General features: G+C 35.1%; 1 protein-coding gene and 1 long non-coding RNA gene across 5 annotated transcripts; one reads left to right on the top strand and one right to left on the bottom strand.

The window, feature by feature from the left end:
- Positions 1 to 23,683, bottom strand: LOC110458854. 2 transcript variants are annotated; one of them, XM_021510810.1, is made up of 11 exons: positions 23,518 to 23,683; positions 10,224 to 10,778; positions 9,557 to 9,625; positions 9,118 to 9,291; positions 8,298 to 8,379; positions 7,707 to 7,888; positions 6,232 to 6,390; positions 5,391 to 5,512; positions 4,510 to 4,681; positions 3,715 to 3,876; positions 1 to 2,352 (listed from the first exon to the last, which is right to left on the bottom strand). In XM_021510810.1, exons 1-9 carry the CDS (start codon positions 23,522 to 23,524, stop codon positions 4,589 to 4,591), a joined length of 1,443 nt encoding a protein of 480 aa, XP_021366485.1. In that variant the 5' UTR covers positions 23,525 to 23,683; the 3' UTR covers positions 1 to 2,352; positions 3,715 to 3,876; positions 4,510 to 4,588. The 2 variants fall into 2 exon arrangements, with proteins under 2 accessions (XP_021366485.1, XP_021366484.1); XM_021510809.1 differs by lacking the exon at positions 23,518 to 23,683 and adding an exon at positions 12,437 to 12,578.
- LOC110458856 lies at positions 9,194 to 27,839 on the top strand. Of its 3 annotated transcripts, XR_002463832.1 has the most exons (5): positions 9,194 to 9,255; positions 9,767 to 9,886; positions 15,815 to 15,943; positions 25,872 to 26,043; positions 27,199 to 27,839. It is a non-coding gene; the product is annotated as an uncharacterized LOC110458856 (long non-coding RNA). The 3 variants fall into 3 exon arrangements; XR_002463834.1 differs by lacking the exon at positions 9,767 to 9,886 and having other exon boundaries at positions 9,241 to 9,255; XR_002463833.1 differs by lacking the exons at positions 9,194 to 9,255; positions 9,767 to 9,886 and adding an exon at positions 15,705 to 15,719.
- Positions 27,840 to 27,940: the final 101 nt, after the last annotated feature.

Genomic DNA, 27,940 nt, shown 5'->3' on the forward strand with positions numbered 1-27,940 from the left:
TCCACTTTTAAGATTACAAGTGTGAGATTAATACCAGGTGAGTGATTCAGGCCCATTGGGCCTCTTGTTGGTAGGAAACTGGTTTTGATATACGCGTACAGGGTTTGCGATGTGAGAGGAATTATTTAGTGATTAATCCAAACAGCATCAATCTTCAACTTTTCATTTTATTCCAGGATACAGGAAGTAAAACAACAAAACATAGAAACAAGACACGAGACGGAATACCATTATTCTCTTGATGGTTAATATAATATATATCATGTTAGTTGTATAACAAACGTATTGATAAACGAAGTATACTACTCACTTTTTGCTAAGGATCACTTTTATTTTTGGGCATATGTGAAAATAAATATTTTATTTGGTTTATACTGAGATTATTTTTGAAAAATTGATTGTTCTTTAAAATAAGAAGCATGCAAAAACTGCAGAGTGAGCCACAGGAAAGAGTTACCCTTAAAGTTGGTAACAACGAGGTATTCACTAAAAAACTGAAATTGAACAAAAGTCATCCTAAATAAACAGAAACCGTTTTAGTATAGAACGTTGTGAAGCCCATGAGCTTCACAACGTCTGCGCATGCTCCGAATGAGATCGCGTATCCGGTTTTGTGGGATAGCGTTCCACTCATGCAGCTACCAAAGCTGTTCCCAGTTCCTGGAGCGTTCTTGGCTGAACAATTCTGGCAGAGAGAGCTGTCTGCAGCATGTCCCACACATGCTCGATTGGGATTTAGATCCGGCGAGCGGGCTGGCCAATCCATTCGTTGAATAGTCTGTTGCTGTAGATACTGCTCAGTCACCCTTGCTCTATGTGGCCTAGCATTATCGTCCATAAGGATGAAGTTTTGAGGGCCGATAGCGCCAGCGTAGGGTCTGACATTGGCATCAAGGATTTCATCGCAGTAAATCCGGGCCTTAACGGTACCATTATGGAAGACATGGAGGTCAGTTTCCCCACGAAGGCTTATGCCTCCCCACACCATCACTGAACCTCCGCCATATCGGTCATGTTCCACAACGTTACCTGCATGGAACCTCTCCCCATGTTGTCTCTATACTCTAACGCGCCTGTCGGTGAAGTCGAATCAGAATCTGGACTCGTCAGTAAAAAGAACCGGTTCCCATTCCTGAAGAGTCCAAGTGCTGCGTGAGCTTGGGCCCAATCTAATCGGTCCCTAACATGGCAGGCAGTTAAGGGAAATCGTATTGCTGGTCTACGTGACCTTAAACCAGTAACATGAAGACGGTTCCTACCTGTCTGAGTGGCTACCCGGGTACGAGAAGGATTAAGGAGGTCATTTCGTAAAGCTGTGGCAGTCTGGAACCTGTGACGACGTGCCTTTATGAGCAAAAATCGGTCTTGGCGCTGCGTTGTACCTCTAGAACGACCACCAGCATGACATGTGGATGGGTTTCCGTTAGTTTGTAAACAATTCCACATTTTGCCACCACACTTTTAGACGCCCCAAGGTCTGCTGCAACCTGACGTTGAGACATGCTAACTTGCAGCATTCCGATTCATTTCACCGTCATTTAATCGTTGTCTGGTTTGTTAAAATAAAAACACACAAAGAATATTCATCAAATTGATTTCCTTAACAATTTGAACAACGCCTTACTTAGCTTTTGAAACGGGTGTACACGTGGAAAAGCGTGCAGTCGCTTTTATGGTTGACTGAACACACCCACACAGGACGATTTGGAAGGCTTACATATTCGCCCAAAACAGTACGGAAGGAAAATACAATATCCTTTCTAGCATTTTTATTTTTTATTTCAAATATAGGTCATCCTTAGCAAAATGTGAGTAGTATATATACTTATATTTACAGTCTTTCGACTACTCGGAGCGTGTTTCTACATTCGTATATGCAGTTATTTTCAGTAATAACTGAAAACTCAATATGACTCTAACATCCGTTTAATCAATTATTCATACAACACTTCAGATTTCAGATTTCAGATATCAGATTCTTGATTGGCCAAGAGCTAATACTGTTATGACACTATAATGCTTCAGGAACAGCCTATCAAATTACTGTACATCCTATAATATAAATTGTTAATACAGTATTACAATGGATATAGTTAAATTTCTCGTACGCTAAATTTAGCCTTGTGCCACATGTTGCACATTTCATGATTAAAACTTCTTTTTAAAATATTTCACGTATCCCTCTTAGTCTTTGACGATTTGGTGGTCACGTGTCCCTCTTAGTCTTTGACGATTTGGTGGTCACGTGTCCTTTTTGGTCGCACGTGCATGTCACGCCCATGATGATGCACGCGGACATGATCAGTGTTGAGATAGGAAGCATACTCATCGCAACAGCCATTGTAAACCAACCTAAAAAAATAGTTTCATTTAAATATTGATACTCATCGTTACAACAATTGTAAACCCACATACAGGACATATTAGTGTATGGTCCCTGTCCCACGACACTTAGGTTTACCGTATTTACCGTGATCTCCCATTAATTTCGTTTTGTATATAACTAGCAAAAGTTTGGCCAGGAGGCTTCAGCTTCCGTTGAACAGGTAGCCAAGTCGATTAGAACGTTAGTTTAACAATGGGGAATCCAGGGTTTGAATCCCAGTCTAGCCTCACTGATTTATTTTACACTCTGAACACTGGTGTTGATAATAATTTGCTTATTTCATCTGTGTTATTTTTCCATTAAATTCCAACATTGTATGGTTTCTCTTCGGAAATGATTTTATCAAAACTACAGTCTTGCTGAAAAAATAGTTTGTGTCAGCGGTGCGGGGATCCTTAAAATATTGGCACTGTAGTCATGGTAACAGTCAATAAAAGTCATTATTATATGACTGGTGCTAATTCCCCGCCCTGATTGGAGGAGCAACGTCATGTGACGAGTCTGTAAATATGTTACAAATCTCGTTCTATGAATAGAAAAGTGTTACAGACCTCGACCTATAAATAGAAAAGTGTTACAAACCACTACTAAAAATAGGCCTAGGTAATTTCCCAGCCAGTCTGTAATTCTGTTACCAGTCACACTTCTGAATTCAACTACAAATTAGTTATCTCATCAATGTGAATATTGATGATGTCGATTGTGCAAACAATATTTACTTGAAATTAAATATCACATGAATTGAATCTGAAATTCAATTTTCGTGTATGTTATTTTGTATTTGAAGTCCTTCACTCTTTGATTCCAAAATAGTCCATGCCATCCATAATCTCATTGTAAAATATCATGTAATAAAACAATTGTGGACTTCAGTTTCGGTCTATCCCTGATTTACGGACCTGCTCAGAACAATATTCACCTCGGCCTTCGGCTTCTGTGAATACTGTTTAGACCAGGTTCGTAAACCAGAGATAGACCTCACCTGAAGTCCATAATTTTATAATCCTCTGTTGTGTCTTTGTAATATTAGAACAGAACCGTACAATAGTCTAGTGTTTAAGTCAAACGACATAATTATACTATTTGTATCTTACTGACCAAACGAATTTTAGCGAACCAAATTATGTGTTGCAATATAGGTGCAACGTATAAAACATTTCATCATTTAACATATTTCATTATTTCACTTGTTCCTATGAGATAATACATTAATCAATTAATTATGCATTGCATAGAATATGTTCATTCAATTCGTCTTTCTTTCAAACATTTTTTATTTTGATACTCCTGTTCCAAATATTGGTTCACACCAAAATCGTCTTACGTACCTGGTGGCACATATGCCCTTTTCCTAGATGCTGCTTTGACCGCCACTTCCAGATAGTTTTGTGTGGCTATGAGTCCGTCAGAACAGCAGAGTGTCAGCTTGTAATGGTCGCTTATCAAACGATTGTCAAATCGGGATTCATTGGCAATCATCACACGAGGGTCTATAAGTATAATAAAACATTAATACATCTGTAACAAGTGACAACAGGCAAAAATACCACAGCGTCAACGCATAGGGACTAAAAAATGGGAACAAAAATTTAATACAAAAAAGCACAAGAAATTGTAGGGACATCGAAACAAAACGGAGTGCATCACGAACTCCATTTAACATGGAGGTGAAACGATTGGATCCAGTCGAAAGTCTAGTATATGAAAACTGAAGATATATTTCTTACGTTTATGCATTTATACTCAAAAGAGATTGAAGTCTAACTTTTTAACCTTTAATCCGCGCTCTAAAACCTAACTCTTAGCACTAACCCTAGAATGCCAGGCTTCACGTTGGTGACATATCAATTTCGAATCCATTTCAGATGCTTTGCAAATGTTAATCAATACTCAAATTGTCTGTATTATCGGGCAAAAATCCATCCTTACTTTTCAGATATTGCTGCTAAAATTGTCTTATTAGTTTGAACCACCGATGCTCTATGGAATCTTTCACAATTTTATCTGATTATATAACATATATTTATGTTTATATTCATTTTCAGTATTGTAAAATATTTATAAAAAATTAAAGTTTATATCTTCCGATATAACATTATAATGCAAACAATATATTTACTTACCGTTATTAGTCACATTGAGAAGGAAGTTGGAAGACGTAGGACTTACGCCGGAAATATGGCAGCAGACGGAATCGTTACTTTAATCCACAAGATTCAGATGGAAAATGGTTTCGCCAGCAGTTATATTATCAGTGATAAATATCACTGTTGGTAGATTCTCGAGGACGGGAGGCTAGGCGAGACAGGAATATGTAAGATAATCTTGAATATATCCAAAGAAATAGCAATGAGTTTAACTACCTTTTTGCATAAGTAACTCATTCACCCCTGAAGACACATTTGAATTCTTCCAATTCAATGGTTGGAATAGTTCATTATGAAATTTCAGGGGTGAATGAGTTAAACAAAGGCAGCATTTTGTCGTCTGACAAAGAGTTTTCTCACGAATAAGATTCGCTGAAACAATGCACGTGAGTTATCATACCGAGCAAAGAGAAAAAAGACTAATGCATTGATTTTGTTTATAAATGTGATTCTGTGACATTATTTTCACTTTGATGTCGTAAGATGAATATGTAAAACAGGAACTTGTATTATGTTATAACAAAAGTTGACATACTAATGCAAAAGCAAACAGTTTAACAAATATGTTACTGTGTTATTGTATCTAATATAAGTGATACATGTATATTGTTGTACATTTGTCTTGGTTGAAATTCCTTAGTAAATCATTTTGTGATAGCATGCATTTTTCAAACATTTTGTGTATTGTTGTGTTATGTAACATTTTCCTTATTATGAAATGACAACAGTAAATAGTGCCGACTAATTAGGAAATGATACACAACATGACAATGACTTTGTTCTCATAAACTGGTCAACGTGTAGAGAATTTACATAAAGACATTTCTAAATGCAACTGACATGTGTGTTACACTTACTGAATTGTAGGTAGTGATTACGACTGTTGTAGTTAATTGGTGCCGACACGAGTCTGTGGATAGAACGCTCATTGAGTACTTTGCATAGGAACGGGGTAGTACGGATTTTACTTTTATTTCACCTGAGAATAAAGACAAAACATAATAATTTCGGTAACAAATCGGTATACAAAACGTTTGTGATAGATGTATAGATGCATGCATGCATGGATGGATAGATTGATAGATCGGTGGGTGGGTGGATGGATGGATGGATGGATAGATCAATGGGTGGATGGATGGATGGATGGATTGATCAATGGGTGGATGGATGGATGGATAGATCAATGGGTGGATGGATGGATGGGTGGATGGAGAAACCCCATAGTGTTTATATATTTAACCTTGTTTTCCTATTATGCACGTGATTATTACATCTCTACTGCTATGCACTGTCCATACACAAACGTGTATTAAGAGAGCACTATTGGGAAGACCAAAAAAGAGATATCTTAGCACAAATGGTCTCTTTAAATATGTTCAGCTAACATAATGAAATAACTACAACGGGAAACATTGAACGTGGTCTCTTAAACAGGCACTCTCTTAATTGAAGTTGTCACATACGTAATTTTGACTGTATATCAAGTCAGACTACTGACCACTATGAACTGTCAGAAAGTACAACGTTGCAAGCATGCATTAAAAGGGATTGGTAAATAGGAACTGTCTGATCTGTATGACCCATTCATAAATATCGGAAAGGCCCGGATGGTATTCCTTTTAACAAATATGTACATGTATCGCTTATATTTGTTCAACAGTTTTATTCACGCAAAGAAGTAAGTTAAGTTTAACCTACCTGTAGAGGTATCAAAATAGAAGTACGTATGATTTAGGACATGCGTGAAGATCTCCGCTTTGTCTGGGTCTACTGGTGCATACGTCATCACAACGTCACCGACCGCGAGGTGGTCCGGGATCAGTGCTGTCGTCTGCTTCGTAGGTGATGGGGCAGTGTCTGCAAAATATATCTCAAGTTATTGAATATTTCGATCATTCACAAGAAAAAATATAATTCATATTTGTTATGATGTAGTCTAATACGGATTTGCACATTGTATTTACCGTTTATAATATACATATTGCTAAATATAAATCCAATCTTTCATTCTTGAACTGTTTATCATCATCTGATATTTTATGTTTTAAATACACACTGCTAACAGAAATTAAGTGGTGGGGGTTGGAAGCTGAAACCATGTAATGACAGTAGGATATAAAAAAAAAACTCATTGAAAAATCCATTAAAGATACACAAATTGATTATTTTAACTTGCGTAATTGTAAAATTAAACAGTTTCAGTGCGTAAACCACCACCTAAATCCACTACAATATCAATATCTTACATATTGCTACTCGATTCCGTGTTTTCGCGCACCGACATCACGAAAACACACTTATGATCAAAATTTATTTTTTAAATTTTTCGTAAAATAATACTAAAAGTGACCACGGGATATTGCAAAGACATTGTCTATATCCTACTGCTAGCTGATTCAAGTTATGAAGGTGAGTTTATAATTCTTTCTTTTTAGTAAGATGTATAAATAATGTTTTGTCCTGTCTTATTTAATTGTCTGATAATAATGGTCATCATCCAAACACATGCTATACAATTCGCATCGCATGATCGCTTAATCGTCCCTTTCCTTTTCCTTAGTAGTAAATAACACCACCTCATTTACATTTCGCAACCAACTGCCTATACTCTGCAGCAGTCTGTTAAGACATCAGAACTTCATTTAAGCAGGGTTTCTAGACCAGGGGAGACTACAATCTACGTTATTTTGATACTTCAGTGTCTATCATGAAAACCGATTTAAAATATATTTAATAAACATGTACTCTTTGTACATTCCCGGAGATGACGGAGACATCTTAGCGGGTTAGCCAAATGCAATACATTATTATTGCAAATGGTCTCTTCGTTTTCGTTTGATGTATTAAATGTAAGTTGATTTATTAACAGTCACCTCTATGAAATATTTTGAATAAGAACCCTTTTGGATTAATTTGTACAGGTCTTTTACACACGTGTGCTTACCGTTACCGATAAAATTACAAAAAAATACTCGTCACTGTTTATTAAAGGTAATATAAATGTACATCAGAACTTGCCTTCATATATAATAAGATTGCAAACTAAGCATGTTGTTTATGGATAAAGTTTTTTAAATCGTGATAAAACGAGAGTTGCGGAAACCATATCACCGCGAACACAACACATTACACGATAACACTTTAATTCCCAATATATGGCAGGCTATACATACTATTTGTTGCGTGTACTCGGAAATCATACACACGACCAGACACCGCCGATACACTGGAACCTCCCCAGTCTGACGTAATGCCGGGCTCAAGCAACGTCACAGTACTCCTTTGATATGACCCAGGACATGTGCTGGCATCCACACACAATGCGTAGGCCGGAATTACTGCACCGGTGCTGTACCTAATACAATTATATTATAATTTACCCTGGAATTTGTTTCTCTGCTAAATTCCTCTTGTTTTTTCCCCATATCAACAACGAGCTCCATTTTATTTTATTTTTCTTGAATAAACAATTCTTAGATATTTGATGACAAAACATTTGTGATGAACTTTTTTGAGATTATGTTGCTAATTTCTAAGATAGTGTTATGTCAAAATGTCGAGATACTAACTCAAATTTGACTTCAAAAGCTCGATTTATTAATTAACAATTTTGAGATTCTAACTTGGGATTTTGAGCAAGTTTCTCTAAATTTCGGATTAGTAATATGACGAAACGAAATTATTCTTTTTAATACTTTTCCGTATCCTTACTTGACTCTGATTAATATTATTTTATTTTATTTTCTTCTTTGAAATTGACATACCACCCAAACGTATCTCCATCTGTAATGATAATACGGCTTCCAACTGGAAAGGTGTAGTTGACAACGGTTCCAACTTGTGAATCTAAAACAGAAAACAAAAATACGAAAACAAGAGGCACATGGAAGCTGAATCGTTCACCTCTAATTCAAAGTGTTGACGAGTGACAATTTATAATGAAATTGACGAGTGACAATTTATAATGAAATGGTAGAGAGGCCTTTGAAGTTTTCAAGACATTAGCTAGTGAATATTAGACTAGTCATGTATATATGAATTAAATCAACAGTTCATCCCAGCCGTTGAGCTGTATGACAAATATAATGTCTTAGACGTTAAAGTTTATTATAAATAATGTATATCTTCATACATCTGATCCCTGACCTTGAATGAGTTGATAACCTACCTTAAATCAATCTGCATGATAATAAGTATACCTTTGGGCATACACATCCGGTACTTGATGTTGCTACCACTTGGGGTAACATGCAATATTTTGGGTTCACAAACATACATGTCTCCCCTAAATAAGGGCAATACATGCGTAGTAATCTTCCATGACTTTTAAAATTAGTTAGTGTACATTTATATGACTTATACCAAAGTATTGCGATTTGTAACATAACCCTTAACATTTGTGTTTCCATTCCAAAATAAGCTGGAAATTTCTAGTGACGAAGCCTATTCATTTTTCAAACCAGTCTTCTTTACTTTACTTTTATAATTAAAAATAACAAAAATGTGTGTATATAATTTCTTGTAAACTTCAAGTGAGGTCTACGAGTCGATCATGCAGACAAATATAATGACCGGCGATGTTACCTGTTATGATGACGTCACTTTTGCCTACAAGCCAGTACATGTGTCCGCCACTGCCATCACGTCTCCACACAATGAACTCCAGAGTACCTGATAGACTCGGCACAAACTCAACACCCGCCACAACCCCACAACAAGAAGGTATGTACATCTCGTCGGTCAGTAGGAAGGCCTGACCTGTAATTGATTGAATACTGCTGATCAAAGAATTACGCAGGTGTGTTTGTGGCTTAATCTCCTCCCAAAGCCAAGGTCATATAAAGACGGCTCCCTAGGGGGACACTGCCGAAACGAAATAGTAAGTAAACAAAAAAAGAGACAGATTCCAAATGTTGCAACCCAAATTGCAGCAACTGGTTGTTTTTGATTTATAAATGACAATAATAAATTAATTGATTAAAATAAATTTATGGTTTTAATATATAATTAAGATATACATTACCTGTAAATTTATCTGCATTGTTCACCGGATTTACTGGAGACTCATTGCCTATCACTTGCTCACCACAAACTATAGAATAACACATTATAAAGCAAGGTCAAGGTTGTTTAGAAAGTTGTCTTCAACATGATCACAAATACACGCCATAGGAAATCATCGCATTATTTATTATTTATTAAAAAAATAATTAATGTACTCATAATTTTACAGAAAGAATCAAGTCAAATGTGTCGGAAAAGTAGGCATATCCTACGTCATGGACGACACTCGCCGCCAGGGCATGTAACGTTCCCAAAGTGCGAACAGGGGTACTGACAAGGAAATAACAAGGTACATTATAATAAAAATCATCTATATTCAGATCACAAAAGGAGTTATAATATTTCCGAATGAGATCGAGATACCAAACTGAAAAATGTTGTCATTCTTTTTAAACATATATCCTATATGATTTGTTTGTCCATCAGCCTTCGACACACCTCAAATGGATCAACACAACAAATTAGCATTGATATAAAGGCAATTGGAACAAGAGAAACAATGGATACGAAACATATTTATTTAGTTTTCAGATACAAACAAGTTTTACCATTGAAAAATTAAAAAAAAGCGAATACAATGATAAGGAAAAATTACATTTTTATTATTTTGATATATATTTACTTACAGTAGTCACATGGAAAGGCATTGATAAGTTGGTCTACGATTCCATCTAGAGAATCATAATCGGGTGCTGTGAATACTTTGTTTGCGTCACCAGTTGCAGCGATAAGGTCACCGGGGTCATACCCGTCCACGCCAACAGCAAACAAAGTGAACCCTGCGTTTCTCGCAGCAATACCTGACGTCACAGTATCTGCAGAGTAGCCATCTGTTATCACGATGATGTAATCGTCGACCTCGGTGCGGTCACCATTGGCAACAGTGAACACTTGCTGCCGGGCGAAATCTATCCCCGCACCTATGGCAGTTCCTCCAGGAACGTATGACACGGACCCGATTGCCGTTAACAGAGACTCCTTGGTCTTGTGCTGATCTAACGTGAAGGCCAGTCTAGCTTTTGTATTAAAAGCAACAGCCCCGAACAACGTTCCCTGTTCTCCGATGGAAAATGCAGAGGCCACTTTCTGGAGAAATGCCAATTGCTTAATATAGTTTACATTCATGACGCTTCCTGACTCGTCTATGACGATGGCGATGTCTCTTTTTCCCGTCAAACATGCTGTAAGATATGAATATTAAATATTACAATAATAATTAATATCACATTGTGAAAATCATGATACCGTAAAGCTTCAAATATTTACATTTTTATCTAAATATCTTCACAAAAAAATGTGTGATTGTTTTTAACGGTGTGGGTCACGGAGATGATGAACCTGTACACTAATTCTCAGAAATTACATTTTACATGAAAGTTATATCAATACAGTATATGTCTTAAGTATCCCCGTAACACTGCCAAAACCTGTAACGGCATGACTATTATTTTGATATATCATTGCGGAAAGAAACCCATACCCGGTGGGACTTTTTTGACAAATAACATAGATGAAATAAACAAAATATAATCAACAACAGTGTTTTGATCGTGAAATAAAAGATCTGGACTAGACCAGGATTCGATACCTTGACCTCAGATTTATATACTACCACTCTAACCAATAGATCTAGACCTGGTCAATAGAAGGGTATTGGCATAACTGTGCTATAGTTATATCCAAACGGAAGTTAAGGGGATGTTACTGTATACATGCATATAGCAAACATCACAGTATAGTGGGACAGGGATCCTTAAAGAGTATTGATGGGTACATGCAATGTGTTGAATGAAGCCCATGGACCAGCATAGCTGGTACACAGATACGACAATAAGACAAGCTGTGTAAACGAGTACACAAGTATTCCTGTTTTTAGTGGCTCTCCGTTTAATACAACACATACACATTTCTCAATAGAGTGCGAATACTGTATATATTTCACTAATGATTTTTTTTATTGATTTTTATTCCTCTGCTGGATAACCGAACTACTCGGTAGTGAAGCGGACGTAAAATCTAATCAATCAATCAATCAATCAATCAATCAATCAATCAATCAATCAATCAATCATATATATCTTGCAGTCTGTCGCATGCGTGAAATATATAAACAAGTATATACTCTAAACGTTATGGGCTTCACGTAAATGTACTGAATGAATCACTTGAGATATACAACTTCAGTGTCTTAAACGTTGACATGGAAATCGTAAATTGGCAAATTGATCCATTAAAATAAAATAAAACCCAGCTACGTACGGAGGAGAAACGATAATTACATTTTATGTATTAACAACCCGAAAATATCACGATAACAGTACATTTTTGTACCATATACGTATGTTCTTGATATATACATTAAATGACCTATATAATGTGTGCATCATACCTCCCACGTTACGACATTAAGCAATCATATAGTTACTAAACTTAGGCTGTGCTTGTTTTGTACAATGATATTTATCACTGGAGTTGTTTTCACTTATGTGTAATCATATACGACAGGTATTTTGACAAAGGATAATGAGTGCTGTCAGCACACAATAGATGTAAAGTTCAGACTTGTTTATCTGTCACTACCAAAATATTAAAGTGCTATATATAACGTCTCGCGGTAACATTGTAATGTATGTGTTGCAAGCCAAAAGAAATAATTCATAATAGCAAAGGCATAAATATTGAAGTCTGGACATAAACCACGACCTTAAAGTTCACTCAGTATTGTACAAGGGATATTCATGACTTTTCGATGTCTATTATGTTGTTAAATATTTGTAATTATCAATACTTTAAGCGAACACAAATATGTAACATGATATATGATTAATTACGAACTTACCTCCGTCCAACATATTAAAAAATAGAAACAGTGCAAACACACATCTTTGTATTGCATTATTTCCCATACTGTTATCCCGAGTAAAGACAAAGTATTAAATGCCAGTTATACATATATGTCTACATATTACAACAAAAACGTATGAAACAGAATCAACGAGACCAAAAGGACTTTTGTTTATATCATTTGTACCTAATGCAATCTTCAGCTTCACTAAGCAATTATGGGTAAACAAGGAGAGCTTTCTTAATAAAAACATATCGACGGGTTTCACTTCCGTTCAAGTGCGTTAAGCCATTCAGGTAGCCTAATGTGAATGTTCCGCATCATGCATTTGTGTTTGTAATAGTACACGTATGTGTGTTTCTGTAATATACACATATCAACATACAGTTATTTAACTGTTTCCTTTGAATGGCTTTCTTGTGTTATATTTCTATATAAACAGAGTGCAGAGAAATCAGGGGCTTTTAACAACATTAGCAGTGAAAGAAAATTCTTAAAATAATTATCAAAATAATTAAAATAGTAAATAACTTTCGTTAAGCTAACATTTAGTTTTACACTTATCAAATGACACACTTTTTATGTAGATCGTTCGGATAACGTCAATATAATTTAGGGTTGCACAGTTATATGATGAATATACACGTTCAGGAAGGGTAAACACCGAGACAAATTATTTGAAAGTAGACCTGTCGACTACTACAGAAAGAGAATGAGTATCGCTGGTTAGCTTACAGTCCGTTAGGATGCTACTTCGAAGCGCGTACAAAAATGTAATAAGGTTGTTTCATATAGTACAGTAACTGTTCACATTCTTATAAGCTATTTTGGAGATATTCAGCAAGAAAAGCGTCATAATAAGGCTGAATTATTACGGATAATCTGCTGTATATATATATTCGCTAATCGGAAAAACCTTTTATTTGATAGAATATTTATTGTTATTTAACTGTGTTACCCGCTGCTCCATTTAAGACATTTTTCAGTTACAAAATATGATACAGTCTTTCAATAGGCAGATCAAACAGTAGAATATGTTTATTATCTGAATCGTAATGTTGGGGTTATTTACCTGGACATGATTTGCTATACGTCAGCTAATTTATAATGTAACAAGAGGGATAACTACTCTGGTTTTAAACGCTACATCGCGCTAGGTTTGGTTTGGATTTGACAACTAATTTCAAGAACCAACGGGATGATTTTAATCGATGCATTTTCAAAATTTTAACATCGTTATCACAAATGGTGATGAGCTAGTATCGAAAACTGCATGTATATGAAAAATGTGGAGTGTCTTACAGGGTCATTTGCACATATATATCTATATAAATTATAAGGCGGAAGGCAGATCACATGTTGATGTTCTTAAGCGTACCTGGTTTTGCTTAGAATGGTTTAGTCAGAACTACATGTATATACATAGATACAATGTATATATATACGTGCAGTCACACAGGTAAAAACGTAATTTGTTCTGAATAAAATTTTCTCTCTTGTGCTTTGCACGGTGGTGCACGGGATCGGCCCTCAACACCGTAGACTATATTTACATATGTAATATTCCATGTGTTCAGACAATTAATATTTGAACGCATTTTTTTTAGATACTGCAATTTATATGAAAACAACCAGAGAATTAAGAAATTTAGAGAAGGCAAGAAGGACAGATAAGGAGAAGAAAAAGACGAAAAGACACGAGAGAAAAGAAAAAAACCCAAGAAAAAATAGGAAAAGATGGAATTTCAGAAAATGAATGAAAACATAAAACATAAACGATATAAATTAGAAATCAAAATAATATCTAAAACGAAAGGAAATGTTAAAATATAGGTGATATATTTAAAATTGCACTCAACTGGGACGTTTTCAAAAGACCAAGATGAATTACATATGAAATACTATTTATAGACAGCGAATTACGTGATAAACAGTAGCTGCCATTTGCGCAACACTTAAGGAGGGGTTGGCATACTCTTTTGATTGTCACAATTAAAAAATGCAAATGTACCCCCTGAATACAGTATATAACGAAACTGAGAGAAACATGTAATCATACATATGTGTCTAATTCCGCAATAATTTTGTACTTTTGTGTTTTTTCTCTGGGTGTTGTCTTTATGTTTTATGTTTTATTTTTTGTTTGATAAATAATAGTTTATGCTGGTTCATAATGCACAATCAGTATGTCTGTTCTTTCGATGACTAGTACGACATGTACTCTGTCGTTCGGTTTTGGTTTGATTTTGTTTAAATTCCTATCAACAGATAACGTCATTTAAGGACGTACCTCCATGTGTGTAGTGTACATATGCATGCGTGCCTGATACAGTGTAGTTGGTGTTCTTGCCTCCTAAGCTTGTGATAGTGCGAATCTGACGCCGACTTTATAGTGCTATCTCACTGAAATACCAAGCTTTAGGCACCCAGAACAGCATATTATACTGATAACGGGTGAACCAGTTGTTGTCATTCCCCTAGATTTAATCTTGTTTTCATCAGACGAATGACCAATTAACATATGCATACTTAGATGTGAGATATATTCGACTTCACAATCGGTTCTCCACATTTTAACACCTAAGTGTACAAATGCTTCACTCGTTATTTTGTTATGACCCTGTCAAAGTATATACATATTTTTACCGTTTGTTTTACATAAACGTGTGGACAATACGTCACTGTTGGTTGTTTCTATTCAGTCAATGAATACATAGACTTGCGTATGCAATGATATTTCATAATGATCCTTTGATAGTGTATAAAAAGCAGCCTAAGTCATGTATGTGCATGCTAATGTCGCTTTGATTAAATAACATATTATATATTCCCTTTTTTTGAAGAGAATTATGAAATATCAGTTAACAACATTAATTCGTGAAATATTTATTTTATAGTTTGGACCACCCTGTCTCAACTTACGATCCCTAAACGATAAACTGTCACTTTATACATTTATCTTTCCGTAGTCTGTGTCCGTCATTCATATTTGCATGAAATTATATCATACTCATATTATCACTATGTTTGCCTGACGAAGGAAACAATATATTAATATATACGTCAACAGTTGACCTCTTGAATACACTTATATAAATATACATATATCTAAATTATGATATTTTTGTGCTTTATCATTCTCTATGTGCATTGTTAATTCACTAAATTTGATAAGTCTCATAAAGGATACTCAAGTTTGATGACTTTTATTTCATTTATGACTTATATTATCATTGGTATCGTTCAATATAATCCTATCTATCTAATGCATATGATTGTAAGTAAATAGAATAAATTATGCTGCTCAACGTAGTTCCTTTTATAACGTGTTTTTGACATTAATGTATGTTACCTAAGTGTCCTCTGTTTCAGTTGATGTCATTAACATAATTTTGTCCATACCAGAACGATCAGTGTGCAGATAATATTTAAGGACGTCGTTGGTCAGATCCAGATTCCTGTAAGTGTGGACATGGTTTATGCATTTTCCTATTGACAAAGGTAAGATTTATTTCAATGATTTATTAATGCTCTGAATTAACATTGGCTGGTTATCGACTTTTGTGAAAGATGAAACGTCATAGTGATTAGAAAATTTAATCACTTGCAACTCCCTATACTTAATCAAAAGAAAAGGCTAACCACTATGGAAAGTTTGTGAGCGACGATCCTACTCAATAGAAATCAGACAAGGCAGGGATAGCTTTGGCACCACGTGGCGTGATTGTCTGATGTAGGTGTTATAATACAAGTCTTGCTGTCAATGACGTACATAAAAAATAGCAGGTGCATTTGCTTTAAGTATGTGTTTTTGAAGCGTAGATTCACTTAATTAAACACATATGGTGAGGGTTTAACCATATTTTACTGAAGTAGACTTTGTTGTTTCAAGAATGCTCACTCTTGCAGAAGATAACAGTTAGTGGTCTATTTCTTTTAAATCAACGGGACATTAATTGTGTTATGATTTACTGTGAAATCATAGTAAAACTAGAAAATATACGAATTGCATGAGTGACAAAATACCCTTTTGTTCCTTGTATATTGAAAATTTTCTGATTTCCTCAAACCAATAAATTGAAGTATGCAGGTATAACATACTTGTATTCATAGTAAGATATTAGGTTTAAGTAGCGTTAAACTAATTTCTTGAAAAATAGTTTTATTTTCGAGCCTTTTTTCTTTTAATATGCAAAAAAATATATATGCAATTCAATATCATGTATTTTTTAAACTAAAGTTTCTGAGTGATATTAATCTGTAATTTAGATATACACATTTCTTTTTACCTAATTATAATCAATGAGGTAATTTGTGCCTAAAGATAGTTATAATTATTACTTATCCATTTATGCAGTTATTGTTCATATGCAAGTATTTACTTATAGTGAAAATGCAAACTGATTTTTGACAGTATGTTCATGATACTGTAGTTGTGAAGATCAATATGATTTGATTATAATCAGACAATTGAAACAATTCATTGCACTAATAAAATGAGAGTATAACTTAACACTTTAAGTATTGAACATAAAAAATATGTACATGAATTAAATTTCGTCCCATGATAAATGAAATTGCTATTGCTCAATTTATATGATATTGGAATAAATAACATAAAGTAGTGAAAAATACAATTGTCTGTGTAAGGACCGGTTTCCAAAACGGCCCCTTCTCAGATTCAAATTTCCTGTTGGTGGTGCATTGCCCATGCCGTTGTGGTCACAAATCTATAAAGTATAAAGATTTAGGTCACTTGGTTTGTTTTTTATGGCTCCTCAAAGTTGTACCTTTCAGAAGCTGTCTAAGTGTTGATAAAATGTGCATGTTATGTAAAATATTAATGAAAATCTAATCAAATGATGGTCACCGTAAAGAATACATTCATGGCATGATTGTGACAAAAAATCATGTTTCCATCGCGCCATTTGGCTGTTTTATGGAAGAAACAATCTCAAAAATGCCATTTTCGTTGATAACATTTTAGACACAAAAACTGTGTTTTTTTTAGAGAATACACCCTTTTATGGGCGTTGTATGCAAACCAATTTTTATCCTATTATACAGTACGTAATATGCTATTGATGAGAGGAAAAATCATCAAGATGTAAGTGGTGGAACATTTTCAAATGTTGGGTTGAATTAGCCTATGGTTGAATTGCCGATTTTCGACTTTCTTTAGATAATTAACAAAAAAACGAGAGTATTTGCTCGGTATGTTGAGAATATGTACACAGATATGAAAAAAAGTGAGAGAAACACTTTTTCATAAAAAAAATCCAAGATGGCTACTTCACAAGTCCCCGTGGTTGAAGACATTGGCTGACAAATAGACAGAACAACAAACAAAACGTGTTCCTTATGATTTTGGTTGGTTTTCGCATTTACGGGAGTGTTCATAGCTACGGGCGATTGTATAATACCTATATTTATAAGTTTGGTTAGTCACATGGTAACGGGGATCTTTCATATCGAGCCCCAAACATACTTTCGACATATGCACTCCGTTGCCGCATGGAAAACTATTTCAAGTTTTGTCGGAATTTCTTTACCTGTGGTTGTAATGGTCGAGGGTTTTCCAGCGTCCTGTAATACCCAAGGTAGTACAAGATACTGGAGATGTGCGCACACATTCCCATCGTTCTCTCTCCAACTGGGCACTGGCAGTAGTAGTCCTTTATTGGGGCCTCAACATCGGGTGAAACGGTGAACCGTATCCAAACGTTATATTTCGTTTGGCTTTTGTGTCGAGAATGTATTTGACATCGGAGAAGGTCTGGGGAGTGCTGGTAAAGCCACACCTCATAGTCTCCGTCATCACTTAAATGTTCGGCGATGTAACCAGGAGCCAGAGATATCTGATACGTTCCACACGTAATGGTTCTCAAGTAATCAAGATCGAGACGGGGAAACAGTACGGAAGATGCATCCATCTTGACAAACTCGGACCTTGCCCGTCTAGATAGATCCGGATCTGTCTTGACTCTCTGAGCTAAACCATTCGGTGTTGTCAAACGGTCCTTCATACGTTCAGCCATTAGCCTATCTTTGGCATCTCTCTCTGGAGATCTCTGGTAGATCGGTCCTCTAATACCATTCAGACAGGCTGTGACGGTTCGAAGCAAAGCCTCGATGACATTGATAAAGCTGTTAGACACCAATTGCGTTCGGAAGAACGTCCAGTGTTTCAGACGACCATGATAGGATTCCACAATCCACCTCGATTTGGTGATAGTTCTGTCAAGATTTGCTTGGACGTCAGAATGTTGACTTTGACCGGGTTTCAGGTATGACGGCATGCTAGCATTGAGGCCAGAGGCTTCGAGAACTGGTAGGACATCTCTAAAACCTCGGTCAACGACAACGTTGTCGTCTGGTTGTAGCCAAGTAACTAGCTTGTCCATGACTTTTTTTGTAATTGTAGCATCATTTTCGCTGCCAGTGAATGGTCCTACTGTGTCCAGAATGTAGCCATCTGGTAAGGCGATGCTCATGAATTTGAGATAGTTTCTCTTCTTCTGGCCACAGTAGGACATTCTCTGGAGCTTGTGGTCGGAGCTTTTCTGGATATAAATATAGGTGCCATCTAATATGGCAGTGGCTTTATCTCCAAAAAATGCTTCTGAAAAGACAGTATTGTGCCCGAGCAACTGTTCTCTTGTCAAGTGATCCGGACCTAGAAATTGTGGGACTATCGATGTGTCTAATGCCTGTACTATGGAGTGGAAAGTTTTGGACACACTTGACTTGGAAATTCCAAAAAGAGAAGAACACTGACTCCAGGAAATGTCGGTTTTCAGTTTTACCCAGAACAGTAATAGAGCATCGTGTGTAGTCTTGGTATATATACCAGATGAAAGATATGGGGAACAGTGCGAGTGGATTTCGAGGAACTGATCTTTGGACCAACCTGTCCAGGCCATGCATGCCGAGTCATCAAGAGAAGAAAAGCTTATTGTAAACGCAGACTGGTTCTGTGAAAGGACGTGCGACACCTCTAGGAGGTCATTAATGATTTCGGACGATTTTGATGGTAACTGAGATTCCAAGGAACCTCTACCATCAAGGACAACCTCTGTAGACGGATCTAAGTCGTTACCAATAAGGTGAATGGAGCAGACGCGGGATGAGGTGGGACACCACAGTTTGTGTGAATAGATCAGGTGATGTCTTGCACGTTTTGGTAAGACTGATGATTTTGTTCCATTTCTTGCAAAGGTAACAAGACAGAGACAGCATTTTTTGTGTGAAGATGATCCATTCAAAAGATCATGAAGGGTCAGCAACGGCAGGATATGGGACGGGGAGTCGTCTTCTTCCTCTATTTCCTGGTTCTGCTCGGGTTCAGGTTCAGGCTGATTTTTGTTCCGAAGATACTTCATGTAGCACTTCTGGCAAATAAGTGCTTGTTCCTTTGCTGACATCAATCCTTGTTGCACCAGCGTATCTAGGAGCCATTTATATTGTGGACTATTTACATTGCGTGCACTTCTGTTCTTATTGCCACTACGTTTCTTGAAGTATACTTGACACCCTTCTCCAACACATTTACCCTCCATCTTGAAACAATAACGATTGGTTTATGAAGCGTCGATAAAGTAACAAAATAGCAAGCCACCGATGATTGCTGTAAACAGCTAATACTTAGTAGTTTGGTACAATTATGCGAAAATGTGTGATAAATAACGAACAACTAATTACACAAAATAACAAGACAATATAATAAATCACATTCAATACCTCCAAGAAGCGCAGAATTGATTGATTACTTAGAACAAAATAAAGTATTTCATATGGATAATCTATCTATTCGATGTGGCGTGGTCGGCAGGCACAAAGAAAGTGAGACAAGTCAGGGTCCCAACCCTGACAGAGCCACAACGCTTTGGAGATGGGACAATAAAACAAGGAAAGTGAGACAAGAATAGCTAGCGTCGAGTCAATGATTCCGTAAACGTATAGACAAAGACAAGAAGATACGGATAAATGTACAAGGCCACACGATCAGAAAATTCAGAAGAGGACAACTTGAGATAGAACAGTATTCATGTATCAGGGTGTCCTCAGTGTAAATCTTTATATCGATACTGTTTATTTAGTCGTTACACATCATAAAACTGTCATGAAAATATCCGCTCTGATATTCAATATAAAAGTTTGTATATAATAAGCTATATAATAGGGTTTCAGACAAGGTTGTTACTCATTTCCCCTTTTCTTTCAATTTACAACCACATTCAGGCGGCGATATGAGAACGTTCCACCACATGGAATTAGCTGATTTTTGGTACACATATGAAACAAGTAAAGCTCTATCCGATTTTCTGATGGAAATTTGCATCCAAAACTATATAACGGGAGAAAATTGCAATTTTATGGCATTTTTCTTCATAATTGTGTCTCTGCAAGTGCATTTTCATCCGAGAATTTTTTTTTTTATGTTTTATGAATAAACACGATGTTTTGGAAATATTTATCAAAAGAAATTTATACTATGTTGCGAATTACAATTTCGAGATAACCTTCTTTTATTTACGAACTTATGTCTTTGATGCTGAAATTGACAACTTTATAAAAATACATTTTCACTGAAATTATGAAATCTGGGTGTCGGAAAGGTGTAAAATTATTCTTCGGAAAAGAAAAAAACAGTAGTTGAGCTAGATAAGAAATTATACGGGCGCAGGCTCCTATGGAGATTTAACATTACTGGAAAGAGGCCCTTTGTCGGAAACAACCAATTTACGATTCGTCTTAATGTAAAAATGTGAAACACTTTCATATTGCGTAATCACAGCAAACGTGATGTGAATTTAAAACAAAAAATCATTTTTTTTTTAATATTCAAAGTATGAAACCTTATTTATTGATACATTGGCAATTCATTTACACTAGAAATAAGAAAGTGAAAAGTAGGTAATCACCTATTAAGATGTTAGTTATTCCCCGTAAAAAACACTCAATATGAATGAAACTGTATATAGATAAACTATGTGATCTCAACATCAACTCAACTTTGTCCTGACGAGAAACATTAAAACATTACATTCTTTAACATTATACAAAAGAGTAAGTTTATAAAAAACCCTGAAACGATGTAATAATTAGTTCGCAGTATGCATTATTGGTTTAATAATCTCAAGTTTATGAACCATTTCATAACATGAGAACACATATATGATACCTGTACAGGGATTTAGACAATTCATGATCGTAGCAATAAAACATAAAAATACAAAATTTTCTGAACCAGCATTGAATGGTCAGGTCAAAGAAATTTTTCGGAGATGTTTTGACGTCAAAATGTTTCATAAAAGTCACATCTTAAGTATATGCTATTAACTGATGGTAAACATTTTTCTGAATCAAATGTTGCTATTTGGAAGCTGTCTACGCGTCATTTGGAGTGTATTGAGTAAAGAAAACACTAAAATAGTTATTAAAACAAACTTTGGTATTTGCCAAAGCATGATGGTAAGGACTCAATGTGTTAAAATAAATGCTCACAATTTTATGACAATAGATATGTAAAACGCTCTTATTTTTCTTTAAAAAATAATAAAAAAAATTGAATTGAAATATCAGAACATGCTCTATATATAGACTTGCATGTAATCTTCATATCCGGTAAATTTTATATCGGAGAGGCTCCACAATCAGAACGGAATCGGAGGGGTCGTCATTAGGGAAACTTTTAAACTATGGAGGCATATATATATATATGTTGCAAGATATCATCGTTGACATGTATGCTTTTTCTGATATGATAGCCAATATTATGGCAGGTGCCACATCTGGTGCAAAGAGGAAATTATTCTGGCATGGGTTTATTTTGTTTTTCCTAATGTTTTGATGTCTATTCAGTCCCTGTTAGTGTTGTTTTGCATCGCGTTGAACTTATGTTTTTTTTCCTTTCGTGTTGGCGCTGCGGTACATTGTGTGTATATTAGTTTTTCTAATCAATTAAATCAATAATGAATTTCATAGATCAAGCAAAGGTGACGTTGTTACGTTTTGTGAGCAAATATTTTTACACATATTTAAAATCTGAATATTTCAAATAATCCTAGTATATCTTTCGTCTGTATTTAGAAAAAAAGAATCTCTTAGTTTTAAAGCTCACTACTTTTTACACTAAACGACATGTGCATTCTGTGTTAAACTATCGTTAAACCTACCATGATCCGAGCCAGTTAGCCCTGTTATCAATGAACAGATTGTATTGTGAGTGATTCAGAAGCCGAATGACAAACGGAAAAAAAATACCAAGTACGATATTTGGTAAATTAAACGAAGTTTATTGACATTGGTTTTTAGCTTATTTATTTTTGAAGACCGCGGATCATTGTACATCGCCGTAATAAGGTGTTTCGATTATTGGGAATGTCATTTTATGCACTGTCAAACGTAGTAATGTAATTTACAGTAAAGTTATCAGAAGTTATCATATATAAGGGTTTCCGGCTCGTGTCAACCAATCATTTCACATACACTGTATAACATCACACAGGTTTTTCATATTTCTGACGTTAAAATGTTATTTCAGCACTTGTGGTGTTCGGTAACGTTGTTTGTATGGCATGCATAGCTAAATGAATATTCAAAAAAGAAATTGTTTCATTAAAGTATGACACGAGCATTTATTTAATCATATGTTATGTGCTGTCAAATTAATGTCATTTAGTAAGGGCATATTTTAGGAACATGTCCACAGCTCTCTGTTGCTCATCTGTGACGCAAAGCATTTCAGTTTGTTTGAATTTTCCCCTTTTTTGAGTTGCTTGTCCATTTACTATAGCAAGGACTTATTTTCGAAAGAAATATGTTTTTTTTAAATTTCCTATTTAACACACAACTCACCGTTGCAAGGAACATTCGATCCCCAGAACTTTCAAATGTTAAGGAGGGGCTTTAAGCGTCTCTACTATTCTACCGGTCATCCATAGTAGCATTTTTTGTTATTGTACTTTTCTGCAACATTAAGTATAATGTTAAAAAGTCTTTTTTTAAAAAATCCGAAGCTGTCCTTTTTTAAAGAGCAAAGGAAAATATCATAAATTTGACAAAAAAATTACCTTTCATCGCCCCTGTTATGTTGAAAAATGGCTGGACTCTCTACTTTAGAACATACAGTGCGACAGTGTATACGTTGAGTCCTTTACCAGATATGACTGGTAGAGCGACAGGCATAATAATATATAAATGAATTTAACATTAAAACCTCGTTAGACATTGACATCAACTGTCTAGCATTGCATGCCTTATTTAAAACAGATATCCATGTACATTTTGTAAATTATATTAATAAACATATGTAATATTATACTGTTCACGAAATCAGTTCATTATCTTTTAAACACCAATGAAAATCGAGTGCATTTATGTATCGTTTCCCTTGTTCAAAACCTACGTTTGTAAAAACCAGGAACTTGAATATATCCTATGTTGTATTAAATACGAACTGTGAATCTTTAAAATAAAACCGTCAATTATTACAAATTAAATGATAATATGTCTGGTTAAATTTCCGTAAATGTTCGTACAATGTCAAATTAACTAGAGAACAAGTCTATATTACTAACTCTAAATGCAATTGTACATGCTCATGTATTATATAATCTTGTCTTCTGACAGATTCCAAATACCGTAGATGCTTATTATTCGTGTACACTGAATTTCGCGAACTAATTGATCTGGACTTATTCATGAGTATGTTGATTACCGTTTCATTTCATGAGATTATTTCAAGTTATGCACATATTTTGTGTCGTGAAATATTAGTGCGTAAAGCGGTCAATAACTTGAAAATAATCAAGAACATATCACGCGAAATATATGTTATCCACAGCAGATATTTGTACATGGACGGTTAATTTAATGATATAATATTTGTAACATCTTTTAAAAGATCATTTTCACTTAATGTTAACAAAGTATGATCAATAAAGGTATTCAAATATATTTAGATACATTTTTATTAAAAGAAACAAGGTTATAAAGATACGTCAGGGATTTATATCAATGCACTATTGGTTTCGTTTTATGATTTTGAAATAAATAAATAAGTAAGCATTTTATTTGTCCATGTATTTGCATTGTGATTGAATCAATTATTGATAGTAATGTAACAAATCTATTGTAAAAGAAAAAGATTCACAAGAAACAAAGCTTAAAATATAAATTTCTTTTTTCAAAATTTTCTATATATTAACAGAAACACGATATAAAAATGCAAAAAGCATATATATATATGTTTTTCTAATCCTTACTTTTTTTTTTATTTCTGTAGCCCAGTGGATTATGTCCTAGTTTGTGTGTTATTTTATGTACTAATGGGATATATTTCATAAAATGCTTATATACAAATAAGTTATACATGAAAATCATTTCAGTCTGACAACTGTCTTGCCGCTTGATAATGTTATCAACTGCCTGTTTTGAAATATAACATGACACTACTTTCGTCTGTTTGCATATTAATATAATTTATTACTTGTTGCTGGTTGGTACAATATTTTCAGACAATGTCCCGTAAAAAATCACAGGGAGTCGGAGACAGGATTGTGATATCACAGCATACGATTAGTTTTATTATATCTTTGAAAAGTAGTCCCATTAATTATCGACATAATTTTAATTACCTTTTCTTAAGCCTCTACATTCCATAGTCTTTGTACACAAAGACCAATATCCGTGTGAATAAAATAGTACTAATGAAAACGAACAACAAATTCAATTTTTAATTTCATATGTACTGATGGGTTATCGGCAGGGTATGTTTGTATATATGGCTTCTTGTGATAGCGCGAATCTGACGCCGACTTTATAGTGGTATCTCACTGAAATACCATGCCTTAGGCACCCAGCACAGTATTCTACCCGGTCACATTATACTGAAAACGGGTAAACCGACGATAAGTAGAAGAAAACAACTACCTTTTTTAATGACTTTAGTATGTCCCGGTCTGGGAACAGAACTAATTGCCGTTCTTACCTGAGCGAACGTTCATCGTTTACGACAAAAGTGAGGTATTGCCAAGCAAGGCGCTAGGCAATAAAACGTAGTAGAGAGAAATACAAAACCCCCAAATATTACAATGGGTGTAGCAGATTTATTTTGGTTGCTTTTGTCTCTCTAAGAAGAGTGCACGAATGCGAATTCTGCAGGCGGTCACGCATTAGTCGCCTCTTACGAAGCAGCAGGTGTGTTTGTTTCTTATAAAGATAAAAAAAATCACAGGCCAACTGCCCAACAACTGCTTTCAATCAGCCATGCCAATGAATATAGCGCAACGGGACGGACATGGATAATACTATATGCTCCCTCCCCTCCTTTTGTAATGGAAAAAGTTAATCGATGTATTGTTCTGCTGAAATCTGAAATTAATGCTATGACAGTCAATTGAATCAGGATTCATTTTCTTTACAGAGAACCATGAACGAGGTCATTTTATTAATACTACTTGTAGCAGTATGTATGGTGAAGTCTCAAACAGAAACACCAGCAGAAAATAAACCGATATCTACACAGCCCCCGGGAGGAGTCAGGCCCTGGGGATTTTCCCGAAGAGCACAGCCCATGAGACAATATGATAGTAATAGTAATGTCATAAGTTTTATAAATATATACTTATTTTCCAAGATAGATATTTTCTATTGTAATGTATTTAGAAAATGACCAATAGACTATAAGGTTAAATGTTGTAGGACTATACAAAATAAGCTGAAAAAATTATCTGATTTGAGACATGGTTTGACAGATAAATAGAATTGTAAAGCTGTATCTGTGCTGTAGCATTCAAACTACAAACAGAACACACTACACATCTAGTACATACGCAGGCATACACACATATGGAGATATTAGCCAGGTGGCATAGGACTAGTAGATAGTGCCTGATAAGGAAGCTCCTGCACATTCCTCAAAAAATGTATTGATTAATGTATATGCTAATTGTATTGATTATCTATGTACTGTTAACGCTTTAGAGTGGCTTATTCCAGCTAATTAGGGTGATATAGTAATATTATGTTGTGTTCATGTTAGATGTGTTTACAAAATAGTTTAACACTACAAAAACTGTAAAGTATATGTTGTTCAAGGTTATTTCAAAGGGTACAGCACACATATTTGTGGATAGATAACACGGCGTTGAGATAGCGCATATTCAACTTATCAACGTTAGGTCAAACACAGATGAGATTTACGATAAGTCGGGATGGCTATGTAATACCACACATGTCTCCGACCTCGTTCGACTTTGGCAATCTTGCCATCGGCACGTCATACATATACCACTTAGGAACGTAAGAGTAAATGCACAAGCTTGTTAAGGTCTTGCACGGATCTTTTCAGTCACCAGATGATAACGGCAACGACATACGTCTGTAAAGGTGTATGTGTGATTTTACATTTGTTATTAATATATATTGTTCTTTAGGTATACAAAACATTTAACGTTTGTTTCCTGTTTCAATATTCCTAAAGTGTCAAAAAGAAACTAAGAAAAACCCTTCACTATCATATAAAAAGCAACTACAAATGCAAAACAAGAGTAGTGTAAATGCTGTATGTAATTAAAGAGACCAATTCTCGAAATGCCTTTGTGATAAAAACGTATATAGCGTTTCCACTACTTTTGTACGATAGTCAGAAATATACACTCCATAGTGTTGTATCTACCGTTTTCACCCTACATAAGCCAATTCGTGGTGATCATCATGTCATCTAAGTGTCGCTTTCAATGATTCCACAGGTTATTACTACGACTATTATGGTATGAATAGAGGGTGCACTTGTACGCCGTTCCCATGCCGTCGCAGATTTGGATTGAGAGGGCGCTGTAGAACCTCTAGATTTCAACGGCCAGGTTTCCGTTGCTGCTATTTTGGATTCCGAAATGGATATGGAGATTATGATTTTGATCTATATGACTAAATTCGTGATATGCATACAAACGCCAGCCTGTTGTGGAAGATGAACTACATAATTTGTAAAACAAACCTCACATTACGGAAAAAATATTACATAGCACGTATGAAAAATATTGAATAATGTCATTATGTGGGATAGTTATATACTAAGAGATAATGTATTGGACAATCAGTCGGGGATTCAAATTTATTGCAAATTAGTTTTTTAAATGAGTTTCATTGTTACATAGTAGACTGTTGCACTCTCGCGAAAATTATCCTTTCTTGAAACGAAACTCGCAAAAAACAAAAATTAAGCGACTAACATTATACTCACTTGCCTGTAAATCGAATAAATAGTTTAATCTATAAATTTACTATGCAAACCACAGTGCAAATTGTTTATAATAAGTGTTGTCTGTTATTTGTATGCTGACATGTTAAAAACAAATGTATACAACAGAAAATAAAAAATATCAAACTATTTACCTTGCTTGATTTATTCTGACAATAACGGTCTTTATAAATATTACATATAATTGTTTTTTTAAAGATATGTAACAACCGTTTTCTATAAACCTTCCC

The sequence above is a fragment of the Mizuhopecten yessoensis genome, unplaced genomic scaffold, assembly GCF_002113885.1.
Source record: "Mizuhopecten yessoensis strain PY_sf001 unplaced genomic scaffold, ASM211388v2 scaffold9847, whole genome shotgun sequence".
In the NCBI taxonomy this organism is placed as follows: domain Eukaryota; kingdom Metazoa; phylum Mollusca; class Bivalvia; order Pectinida; family Pectinidae; genus Mizuhopecten; species Mizuhopecten yessoensis.

Excerpts from the sequence above, each read along its gene's own strand:
- LOC110458854 (XM_021510809.1), bottom strand. The coding sequence starts at position 12,503 with ATGGGAAATAATGCAATACAAAGATGTGTGTTTGCACTGTTTCTATTT. Across the intron at positions 10,779-12,436 it reads TTTTAATATGTTGGACGGAG|CATGTTTGACGGGAAAAAGA; the intron begins GTAAGTTCGTAA and ends CATATCTTACAG. Across the intron at positions 6,391-7,706 it reads CCGAGTACACGCAACAAATA|ACACTGCCCCATCACCTACG; the intron begins GTATGTATAGCC and ends TATATTTTGCAG.